The sequence below is a fragment of the Branchiostoma floridae genome, chromosome 4, assembly GCF_000003815.2.
Source record: "Branchiostoma floridae strain S238N-H82 chromosome 4, Bfl_VNyyK, whole genome shotgun sequence".
Classification (NCBI taxonomy): domain Eukaryota; kingdom Metazoa; phylum Chordata; class Leptocardii; order Amphioxiformes; family Branchiostomatidae; genus Branchiostoma; species Branchiostoma floridae.
The window spans coordinates 29,935,201-29,947,586 of record NC_049982.1 but is presented as its reverse complement, the minus strand read 5'-3'; the positions used below and the strand labels follow the sequence as shown (position 1 = coordinate 29,947,586).

The window sequence follows — 12,386 nt, the reverse complement described above, 5'->3', positions numbered from 1 at the left end:
TGTTACCTTCGGAAAGGAGGTTCTGTTCTGTCTGTGTTAATATATTCGTACCTACAGCTGATGATTATTTCGATAGATCTGTTTAAAGTTAAGTATTTCGGTAGTTATAGATGTATCTAAGGACCACCGTTTTTTCAGGTATTGTCTCTTAAAAGACAGCGCTCCTATCTTGAAAGTCCAACACCCCCATCTTGAAAAGTAGTGTGGTACAATCCGTTAAAACAGCTGTTATTGTTACGTGTTACTCAAGCTCTCGTTCCCAGGAGATAACAGGTCAAGCAGAAGTTAGGCTTTGACTAGTTTTGGTCGACTTGTTTATATTTTTTTCGGAATATGTATTTTGTCTGCTTTCTTTGTACGATTTTTTTACGTGGCAAATACCTATTGGTGCATGGGACTGATATCTGCAGGCCATAAATGGAAAATACATGATGAACTTTGGACTTCAAAGAGATTGATATTTACAATAGAGAGGGTACCAAACACCTACACTGCAAACACCATAATAATTGAAATTTATTGTAGTGGTAGTGGATTCGTCCACTGCAGTAGATTTCTATGGAGAAAATTGGATCATATATTTAAATTTGCCTTGTCCCATCTTCTTGAAGATCTTATCGCCTCGAAATTTAACATTTAAGGCTATAAAATATTTCCCTTAGCTGGCATTGTAGTTAACCTCTTCAGCTACTAGTATTTTTATCCACAATATACACCAGAGAGGCGACGTGAAGTCGAAGATGCTGGTGTTCTCCGAAAACGGCGCCCTCTTGCGGAGTTGGGACACGGAGCAGATTGACATGCCACACGGCACCAGGGTGCGAGTCCCCGCCGGACAGGGGATCACAGAGGCGGAGATATGGGTCACTGATGTGGGCAACGGTAAGGAAATGACATATAAGAAAGTGTTAAAAAGTAGTCTAAGTGCAGAAACACGGAAAAACGCTATTGGTCTCATCGAACCTCAATGTTATTTTGTTAATTAAGACATTGATGGTATTGCACACATAGCAAACATCAATACCAATAGCTTCTTTAGTTAGTAGTTACGCTTTTCAGACACAACTACACACTACCTGAATGCATTATTACATTGAAATTTTCTTCGCAATAATTGTATTCTGTCAGCAAGATTATAAAGTTACCAACACAACACAATATATACAGACACATGCACACACACGCACACACACATACGCACACACAATACACACACACAAACACACACACACACACACAAAAACAACACTCAGACACACACACACACACACACACATACACCAATTAGATAGTCTTGTAGTTAAGTTGTCAAACATTCTTTAATGTCGTCTCAATCTCTTATACTTCAAGGGCCTTTGGGCTGCTGTCTGAAGATGTTTGACCGCCAAGGAAACCTGAAGACGACGCTAGGAACACCTGGAGAAAAGGGTTCGAGTCTGGACCCCCTGCAGTTTGACCAGGTCGGGGACGTGGCGTTTAACGAAGCCGGGGAGATGTTTGTAGTGGACGGAGATGGAGGCATGAACAACAGACTACTCAAACTCTCCACGGGTGAGCCACCTTTTTTCATCGTTACCTTTTGTTTATAAAATGAAATAAAACCTACCATAGCCATTTTCCGTGAAGAGTTTCTAAGGATATATTGGAAGATTCGTCGATGAAGGCTATGATTGATTCATTGATTCATTGATCATATATCTTTTGTTGTATTATTATAGCGTATGATTGTGTTAGTTACTTATGTTTGTTATTTATTGATTTCACTGATCATACATCTTTTTGTATTATTATTATAACATATGTGTTAGTTCTTTCTTTGTTAATTATGATGCATCAAGACCATACATCTTGTGTAACCATAGAGGAGGAGGGCACAGCATAAACCATTAAGGTTTTCCCCTCCTCCTGCACCTGTTTTATGTTTTATTCTTCTCTGTATTTATTATCACTTTGTATGTGCAAATAAATAAACAAATAAACAAACAAACAATCAAGGCTAGACATCCCGGTAATAGCATACGCCAAAAAGCAGTTACTTTAATAAGGATATGATTTTGGAAACGTTCAGACGTTTCAACTATCATCCACTAGTTTTCGTCAGTGACACTGAAGATATCTTCTTAAAGAATGTTTTTATATCCTGGCTGTAATTTGATATGTAAAAGACATCTTGTTGAAGAACAGGTTTATCCTTACTATGAATTAATATGCAAAAAGTATGGCCCGCCCTTCTAACTCCTGTAACTCTTAAACGAATTATCATATGACCACCTAATTTTCATAGAACTATGTAGACATGATATTCAAAGATTCTAAGAAATTTCACGCTATTATGACGTATATAGAAAAACTCACCAAATTTGGTGACTCTAGCGTAAGCCGTTTGGGCGTTTTGTGACCTAAAAGTTGACGAGGGCCTCATTGCCCCCTCCCGTCTGAATAGAATTAATAAGGCCAATATTTTAATTATTTAGATTAATGATTCGTATTCACTGATTTTATGTTATATGTGCATTTTTTTACCTCCATATGGGCTTCTAAATCAAATTGCCCATTCCCTACATGGTTAAGGCATGCAAAACAATCACTTAAAAACACATTTACCTACATTTCAAACCTCAAGTCTTTACCCCCACTGCAAAGCTGGATTTTTTAGGTTTGGTTTGGTTAAAAAAAGCCAGAATTCAACTCCGGCATTTTAACGAGCTACGGCCAAATGATTGTCATGATGTCAGGATTTTACCCCCTCTCCTAATGGATCAGTCCATGTCTCCCCATTGAATACGAAGGTCAATCACAGGTCAAAGCATGCTAAAGGTCACGATTTTTGGCAAGACTTTAAAGACATACATGATTTAGTCCCTCTTGCAGAAACCTCGACCTTTGTGATCCAAATTTGCCCAGGGAAAAAATTATTTAAAAGATTAATCAATGAACAGACTAAGGGTAGGCACCGGGCACTTTCTGCGCAACTCCGAAAAATAACCATATAGTTTTGATCTCTGCATTTGAATGAATTAATAGAAAAATCCTGCTTTTATAATTCAAAACTATCACTTGCGGCGTGGGAACCATCTTCTATGCTATTTTGCAATGCAATATTCTTCAAAAGTGACAATTCATTTTTCGGAAATACCTGAATTTTACCAAAAAGGGATATTCTAGTAAAGTAAATGAAACACACACAAGTGTTCTTCATCGCGCAGTTTGCACATTTTATTTCAGCAGCATAGCCCAAATTCACGGAAAGGTTAAGCACAACTACTTATTTCTTAGATGATTTTACTATCCGTATCTCTGGTCGCATGTTCTTTCTTGTGATGGAATGTAGCGTTTTGTAGCGTATGTTTCAATGTTTTTGGTTAATGGCGCGAACTGTTGTGATGGATGGGGAGTCTGGTACTCCTCTGCCTCCTCCTCTCCCTCTCCCTCCTCCATGCCCTCACCGTCATACCTGTAAACACACCGGGTGGTTAAGGTGGTATCTCACTGCACTTGGGCCACCCGCGTGGCACTGCGGGGTTCGTAGATGACTCAACTAATTTCAGAGATAAAGAACAAATTTTTTTCTGTCTTGTGTATTTTGTTGTCTTCTAAGTCGTACTTTTACGCATTACGCAATATCTATATTATAAAATAATCGAGAAAATAACAAGACAGTGCCGAAGTGAACGAGCCCCGCAGTGCCGCACCGATGCCCCAAGAGCATAGAGATACCACCTTTAGGTCTACCTTTCAAAACAATCAATTAAAGCGTTCAAAAAGTCAGCAAAATGAACTCATGGTCTCTTACGTCGCAGTGAATATAGCAACTGTTATTCCCATTGAATGTTTTTAAGGTTTGATAAATTAATGGTTTATATTTAGACCCACGATGTTACGCGAGTGCACATTTATCCGTGGGATAACCTATATCCGTTGTTATTTTTCAAAGCAGGGTATTACGGGATGTCAAGGCAACTGACGGTGCTTTTAAACTGCAATATTTTGAAAATGCTGCAATTTGAAAACACCGTCTTTCAACCCGATATCCCTTAATGGAATGTTTAAAAAACAACGGATATAGGTTACCCTGTGGATAAAGGTGAACAATGATAACATAAGACCTACTTGGTTCCTGTAACCAAAGAATAAACCACCGAGCGTAGCGTAGCATATACTAGTACATCACTGGCTTATAATCAGTATCAAATGCGGGATCCTAATTGGTCAATCACTTCTGGTTATATGCTGATTAATCATTCTTACAAAACAGAGAAGTGGATCTTACTAAAATGCCATTGGCAGCTGTTCATGATGCTGGTATTCCATTTTCCACATCCACCTGTTCATGGCACGCTGCATCTTGGCCAGGTCTCCGCCGGGCACCACGGTGGGTGGCTGGTAGTTGATGCCGACTTTGAAACCAGTGGGGCACAAGTCAAAGAACAGGGTGGCACGCTCTGTCTTGATGGTCGTGGTGAAGGCGATGTTGAAGTCCGTTGGCGCAACATCTCCACGGTACAGCCTGTAGCAGCACATGGACTTGCCGAGACGAGGATCGTACTTTACCATCCAGTTGGCTGGCTCGAAGTGGGCGTTGGTGATCTCAGCAACGGACAGCTGCTCGCGGTAGGCCTTCTCTGCAGAAGCGTAGGTGGCCAGGGGGAAGTGGATACGTGGGTACGGCACCAAGTTGGTCTGGAACTCAGTGATATCCACGTTCAGGGCACCGTCGAAGCGGAGGGAGGCGGTGAGGGAAGAGATTACCTGGGCGACCAGACGGTTGAGGTTGGTGTAGGTTTGGCGCTCGATGTCCAGGTTACGGCGGCTGATGTCGTAGACAGCGTCGTTGTCGAGCATGACGGCAACGTCGGTGTGCTCCAGGAGGCTGTGGGTGGACAGGACGGACTTGTAGGGCTCAACCACGGCAGTGGACACCTATGCAACACAAAGTCAAACGTTTAGATATAAAAAAAACAACGTCTAATATACAGACAATACGCCCTTACAGTTCTTAGTAGACTTGAGTATTGTGCCAAACTTTGGGCCGGTAAAAAATGATAACCTGCAAAAAAAGTTCGTAGTTAAGTTCTTTGGACTGTAGCTAGCGCTATAGGCAGCGACACCTATACTGCAGAGCAATGTGAACTAGTCGGAAGTTGATAAAGGTGACAGACAGCCACTGAAGTGTTAGACTTTTTGTTGGGCGTGGTTGAATAAAAGCCACTTGTTTGTGTACAAAGATTCTATTGTACAGTATACAATGAGTTTTGTTTTACAGGTTTAACGTTCATTTCTCGTTGCTGAGGCTTTAAGAAACATAAGTTATGTATGCATGCGTGTGCCTACCTTTGTGGCGGCATCGATGTCCGGTTTGATATTCTTGATGAGCCTGGTGAGCGTCTCTGGGTGATCATCGTCCCTTTCGATGTTGGCAGTATCTCCGTCTTCAACGGGGCGTCCTGAAGAAAAAAAAGACAGGTATAAATATTGCTCGGTAATCGGTATAATGCACACTGCTTGACAGTTTTTTTACACACAAAAAAGAAGGGACCCATGAAGTCCTGGGTACTGCTGGAGGGCCTTTAACTTCTCAAATCAATGATTTCTGTAAGTAAAAGTACTGTTTATTTTGCTTGAGGCTGCCCATGACATGTTAAAGTTACCCACGCCTCAAGCTACCCGATCTCTGAAGTTAGAACAACAAACCGAAAATGTGTTGATTTCACGTCAGAAACGAAGAAAAAAAAAGCCACATTATTTGAAGTACTGTTGTACTTGTATAAAGTTACCCACCAGGATAGCTAAAAATATAAAAACGACACACGTAAACATGTTTTCAAAACCTACTGTTCTCACGAAAAACAAAATCAGCAAATAAGAACTCACCTTCAGCTGCGATGACGACTGCAAGGAGCACGGCAAGGATCGCGATGTGTCGGAATGGCGTCATGGTGACTCAGTCTTCACTTGTGTTGGTCAAAAACCTGACATAAACGTAATTACAATTAGTATTCGTCAAACCAAATTGTCCACACTAGAGGCGCCGATTGTTTGAGGATGAACTTTTAAGCGTCTTTCACATCTAAAGTGTTGTTGAGCCAATCCTGGTTTACTTATAATAGTTACAAGTTTTATGTACCTAATAAATAAATTGCGACTCACAATTTGTCAAACGATCGCCCTACTTTGTTAATAGATTGAAGGACAAGACGTGAAACATCACACTGTCTCCAATCCCTGTGGGAATTTTCTGGGTAGATTCATACTGCAATGGGTATCTTACGAAATTGCCAGGCTGCTAACATATGGTGCGCGAAATATACACCATAATCCTAACCTCCAAACAGAAGTCAGGACCACGTTAGCTTAGATGCCTGACTGTTCTTCTTGTTCTTGTTATGATACTGGGTAACACCCCTAAATGGGGCAAACCACCCAGGGCTGTTGTCAGGGCCTTCATAAGAAAATCATACCACAGGCCGCTGCCTCGCTTACACCCTGAATTAAGTCTACCTCAGGTGGCTGAGTCTAAGTTTTCTTCGGTGCATGTCGGCCGTTGAGCGGAGCAAGCATCTGGCCTATGTAGGCCTCCCGAAACAGTCTAGAATCCATGCAACAATCACGTTCACCCAACCCCGTCTACAACTTCCAACACAATCCGTACCCTCATCAGTGGTAAATTCTACCCAGCCTGCTTGGATTCTATCCACAGTGGCCTTCTCCTAATTCTTCCCGTACACGAGTTTCTGCCCCACTTACGCAAACACTATCCCTAATTAAAAAGTACCCGGCCGTCTTCTCTGTTCTTAACCCAGAAATTGTCAATTCTATCCACAGGACGACTATCCAAACCGCTCTACATAAGAAGCGTTCTCCCTGCCCCACCCCCTGCCTAACAAAAACCCGTCTAAACAATGACTTTTTCAACAGCTGGCCATCTTCCCAAGACCCCTTCTCCTCTTAATTACTTGATGAGCTGCACATTCAAACAGAAGAAACAGTCCAAAGTAGAAATGAAATAAAGTTTCTCAAATTTAAAGAACAATTAAGTGCCCGAATGTACATACCTCAATAGAAGTTTCACGAAGTCTGTTCTAGTCTCGTCTCCTCCTCTGTCCAGAACTGTATGACTCGATTGAAAAGATCCACTCAGTGACTTGATGTGGCACAGACCAATGTGAGCTGTAGAGAGGGGGGTTGGTTTTCTTTTTTTTTGTCAATCCATTTTCCAGACAAACTGGAATGAATTCAAATGTGACTAAAATAGATGTTCCTATTGGTAGTTTTATTTTCTCTAAGGTGTACTTGTTTGGGATCCAGTTCCAAAAAGGTCTTTGCATCTTCATAGTTGAGGCTCCTCCTTAAAGAAGAGTGGTTGGCACCGATGACATTTTGTAAAACGTGTGCTTTGCAAAACGTGAGCTCTCTGTGATTCTTAGCTTGAACATACCCTGTCCTCAATCCCCGTGAGAATGTCCATTTTTGGTTCCTGTCTCTGGGCAGATTTACATGCTACAGTAAGTTACGAAACTCAACTGGTCGTCTGAAATAAATTATGTAACGTTAGCTCTAGATTATTTTTTATCTATAATGCAATAATCATCTTACGAAATTAACCAAGTGTTAAAACAAATACAGATGTATAGATGTAGAAGAAACAGCTATTAATTAGTTTGGGTTTTTAGAAGTAATTGTGGATCCAAGACCAAATGGGCCACGGTAAAGTTTTCAGGGTTCGAGACAGAAGCTCTTACAACCCATGGGAAAAGGCTGGACCTGTATGCTACATGTAAGACTATAAAAACGAGAAAAATTCTTCATATTTAACACCATGTTATATTTACTATTTCCAAACAAATTATGAGTATTTATTCTGAAAGTAAAACGTTTAAGCGATGGAATGATATTATAGATATCCGAGAGCCATTTTGTTTTTCATAAGCAGTTTATGAAGTCTGTGATTCTCGACCAGCTTGAGCACTTCTGAGGTACTTTGTTGACAACTGTATAGGTGGTTACATATGCACTGTCCGGGTAAATATATCCCCATATTACACACACAATACCAACAGTCTGACGTAAGTGTTGTTCCGAATGTTCTAGAAGGCTCCTGTAGCCTCGAAATCAAGTCTCTGATGGACCACGGACCTGGCTGGTGAAGTAACGTTAGTACTTCACATGTCGAATCAATGCATTATTGGCTGATAGGGAGTCAGTACAGAGCGAGGCTATAAACAACATTTACAAAGTACTGCTCGTACGTGCAGACACTCTGCTAGGCTAGCAAACTATTGTTACCTTTAGTAAGACGGTTATGTTTTCCGTGCAGTCAGGGGTTGTGTTTACCATTGCACATTTCACGATTCACATTTTCAAAAACGTGCGCTATCTGAGACTTGTAACTGGAAGGACATGCAGAAGAAGACATCATCTGTCCCTAATGCCCGTGAGAATGTTCGTTTTCGGTGCCTGTCTCTGGGCAGATTTCTGATGCAATAGTCATCTTACGAAACGTAAAAAAGTAACAAAAGAGCCTGAATTATGACGTCATGACGAAAATTCAATTGTTCCAAGATTGGGCCTGCAAGAAAACAGTACAATGCTTGTTCTACTCTCCAAGCAGAGGTTGTGGGAAAAATCGTGACCTTTTCCTTTCATCCGATTTTGGCCGATCGGAAAAAAACAGATATGAGGGAAATGTCACGATCGTGATTTTTCCAAACAATCCCTGGTTGGAGAGAAGAAATGTCGTCAGATTTGTGTAATCCGGCCTTCATTGCGAAAGATGGTAACACAAGCTCTTGCTGATCTTTATATAACTATTGATAGGGCATAGGTCACGCTGAGAGTTTTTAAATTTTGAATGAGCTGATTTAATCCAAGAAAAAAGCTGGAATCTATGCTGAGAACATGAAAAGGGCACAGCTTGTTTACATTTCCACACCAGCTTGCCATGTAACATACTGTAAATGCATTTAAGTTCGCGGGGATTTAATTTCGCCGTACGGGAAAATTGACTTTTCGCGGTGGTTTTAATTTCGCGGTAGCGCCATGCACTGTTGTCTCTTACTGCCGTGGAAAACAATTCGCGGTGTTTTTAAATTCGCGGTGAAGCGGTCACCGCGAAAACCGCGAACATTAAACCACCGCGAAAGTTTCTGCATTTACAGTCTACACCGCTGTTGCATAACCTACGTGTATCTACTATTATCAATAGTTAGACGTCAAGCGTTTTAGCGATGGAATAAAATGCTAGATATCAGAGAGCCATTTTGCTTTTCATATTCAATTTTTGTAGTCTTTGATCTTGGGCAGGTTGAGCACTTCTGAAGTACTTTGTTGACAACAATGAGTGATAACATTTACACCTTTAGGGTGAAAATAGCCCCTTATTTCACACACTATATCAACAGCCTGACGTTAGTGTTGTTCCGAATGTTCTAGAAGGCCACTGTAGCCTCGAAATTAAGTCTCTGATAAACCATTGACCTGGCTATTGAAGTAGTAGCTAACGGTGCACACCCCAGTTCTTCCGCGACCAGGGTCCGTGGTAGTACGCGGCAAAAGTGACGAAAGGCCTACGTTTGAGATAATATTTCTCAGTATTGCGAAATAACATTAAACGCTAACATGGCTGAAAAGCATAGGAAATGGTGTGTTTTGGGCGCAACTTGTGGTTTGGCCTTAGCCTCATTTCCTGGTATCCTTACGCTTTGAATGTAAAGGAATATTCTCTAATCACATATACAGTTATCATGCTTCAGGATAATTCCCTAGTAGAGATGTTCTCTGGAGTCTAGACTTCAGGATGTGCAGCCTCCAATCGAAATAAACTGGGCTGTGCCCCATTTAACGCAACGACACCTAGCGGGGAATATGTGTAGAACAACTTGTTACTGAAATGTAGGCAGGTTGTTCTCTGTTGGTTGAAATTGTGTAGAAAACAACGCGAATATCAGAAAAAAATCTTCCTACAACAGATTCACATATTAGACATGTATCGTTTTACTGCTTATTTTGTATATACGTAGTTTCTACCAGACTCCCGCCTGGCCAAATAGTAATAGGGGACTTTGGTCAAATTAGCAATAAAAGTCTAGAGGGCCTAGGGAGTTTTAATTTACTCTCCAAGCAGAGGTTAGGCTCCGACTGTTTTTGTACACGTTTTTTAGTCGTTTTTATCGAGCGTACTTAAAAAAATGACAAAAAAGAAAGCCCGATAAAAACCGCTAAAAAACGTTTAAAAAACAGGAGCATAACCTCTGCTTGGAGAGTATTTTTAATTGGCCTAGGAGTGAACTGACCGGTCGGCGCTTATAGCTGGATAGACTGCAAAAGACTGAATGGGATCCCATGGCAACGTATTTGGCCAAATTCTTTTGTCACCCAGCTGACACGTCTGCTTGGAGACTACTTATTTTGATTGACTGCTGCTAATGTTCTTCTTCTTTCAGACCACAAGTTACTGTGGAGTGTAGGTGGGGAAGGCTCTGCACCTGGACAGTTCAGCGTGCCACACTGTGTGGATGTGGACAGGTACGGACAGGTGTGGGTCGCAGACAGGAAGAACAAACGCATCCAGGTGTTTCACGGGGACAGTGGAGCCTACATCGGCGAGTTGGCGCTGGACGAGGATGTCTATACTGCTAGGTAAACTTAAACATAGAAATACTCAAGCCTACATGTAGGTAAGTGTTAACTCATGACGAGAAGATTTTTTCGCCGTCAAACAGAGATTTGAATCATACTAACTGTACGCGTGTTGCCCTGTATTTCATTTTCTTTCTCTGACGCTCTCTCTAAAAAAAAATGAGTCCACATACAACCCGCAATTTTTGGCAGGCGGCAACCAACTTGTTTGTTTTCAAAGCCAGTAAACATTTTTTCCCTGAAAGATGCCTATTGCCACTATGGGCACATGTGTAGCTTGTACATGTCATAAAATTCCTGAACAGATCTTCCTTGAATGCTACCGTGGAATCGCTTTGGCGTAATGGTATGATGTTTGGACAAGAACGCAGAGGACCTGGCTCCGGGTCCACTGACACGCCCCGACGTTGTGTCCTAGGGAGATGCACTTGACACGAATTTCCTCACTTCACTCAGTTGTAAATGAGTTAATTGAGAGCGTTGTCAAAATGCAGGGAACAAGGCCGTTAAGGGTGCTCGAAGATTATGCAAATCCTTTCATCTATGAAGAAATCTCAGTCTTATAACGAATATTCCACAGGTTCAGCGCTGACAAGTCCCACATACTGGCCCTCCAGATGAAGGTTCGCCGGATCCTCGTCATCGCCGCTCCCAAAGAACCCGGTAACCTTGGCGACTGCGAGGTGATTGACAGTATGCAAATGAAGGAGGGAACACAACCGCACCTGTTGTCTGTCAGCCAATCAACCGGTGCCATTTACGTGGGAGATATCGGTGCCAATACGTGTTATAAATTTCTGCCGTTGTAATTAGTACTTTTACAACAACTTTGTCTTGTAAATAGTTGTAGATGGGGGAGGGAGTAAAATGTCGCAAAAAACAATAAAAACTAGAATGGCAACATTTTCGCGAAAATGTGGAATGTCTTCCCCTTGCCTTTTGCCAAGCTATTAACAAATATATATATTTGTTCATACTTACATCTTATAGTTACATTTTCGACTACGTATATATATATATATCTGTATCTGTATCTGTATCTATATAGCCGGTACAACCGCCCTTCGGCGTAACACACCAGCTTCGCAGGCATGCGGCGCGGCAGCAGCTGGTTATATTACACTGAACGACTCATCACACCTAACTTTTGCACATCTATATGCAAGTGTTCTCTGAAACTATCCAGAGAAGACGCCCCTACTGTGCTTGGTGATAACATATTCCACTCTACAATAGTTCTGGGGAAATAGGAATTTTTGAACACATCAATCCTAGGGATTGATGTGTTCAAAATATATATATATATATATATATATATATATATATATATATACACACACATATATATATGTACCCTACATTTTCGTCTATCCTCGCGTAAATTTTACTCAAAACTACATATACACAAAAGTATACATGAAACTGTTCCTTAGAAGTTGATGTTTCAATATATATGAATTTTTGATCGCTCTTATAACAAATTGTACGATTTTTTACGATCGAAAATGTACGCCATTTGTGAACGAATGTCATGCCCCCCTCCCTCCCGAGTGCTACGCACCCTCTAAATTCTCGTCAGTCCTCGCGCTGATTTTAGTCAAAAGGAGACAAACGATACATGAAACTGTTCCTTAGAATGTAAATTTTAATATATCAGAATCCCCAAATGCTAACTATTGTACAAAAGTTTTGTCAGCACGGTATTAGATGTTTTACCTTAAGGCTTATCATTTGGTTTTGTGACATCAAAA

The 12,386-nt window shown here is 41.1% G+C and overlaps 3 protein-coding genes across 3 annotated transcripts in view; 1 reads left to right on the top strand and 2 right to left on the bottom strand.

Annotated features, from left to right (window-relative positions):
- Positions 1 to 12,386, bottom strand: part of LOC118414804 — a 1,072,569-nt gene that overhangs the window by 894,913 nt on the left and 165,270 nt on the right. The window lies entirely within an intron of this gene.
- LOC118414835 (NHL repeat-containing protein 3-like) lies at positions 1,357 to 11,532 on the top strand. Its single transcript, XM_035819099.1, has 3 exons — positions 1,357 to 1,551; positions 10,440 to 10,635; positions 11,216 to 11,532. The coding sequence occupies exons 1-3, from the start codon at positions 1,374 to 1,376 to the stop codon at positions 11,442 to 11,444; spliced, it is 603 nt and encodes a 200-aa protein (XP_035674992.1). The 5' UTR covers positions 1,357 to 1,373; the 3' UTR covers positions 11,445 to 11,532.
- On the bottom strand, positions 4,017 to 5,440 carry LOC118414838 (tubulin alpha-1 chain-like). Its single transcript, XM_035819101.1, has 2 exons — positions 5,332 to 5,440; positions 4,017 to 4,920 (listed from the first exon to the last, which is right to left on the bottom strand). Exon 2 carries the CDS (start codon positions 4,840 to 4,842, stop codon positions 4,270 to 4,272), a length of 573 nt encoding a protein of 190 aa, XP_035674994.1. The 5' UTR covers positions 4,843 to 4,920; positions 5,332 to 5,440; the 3' UTR covers positions 4,017 to 4,269.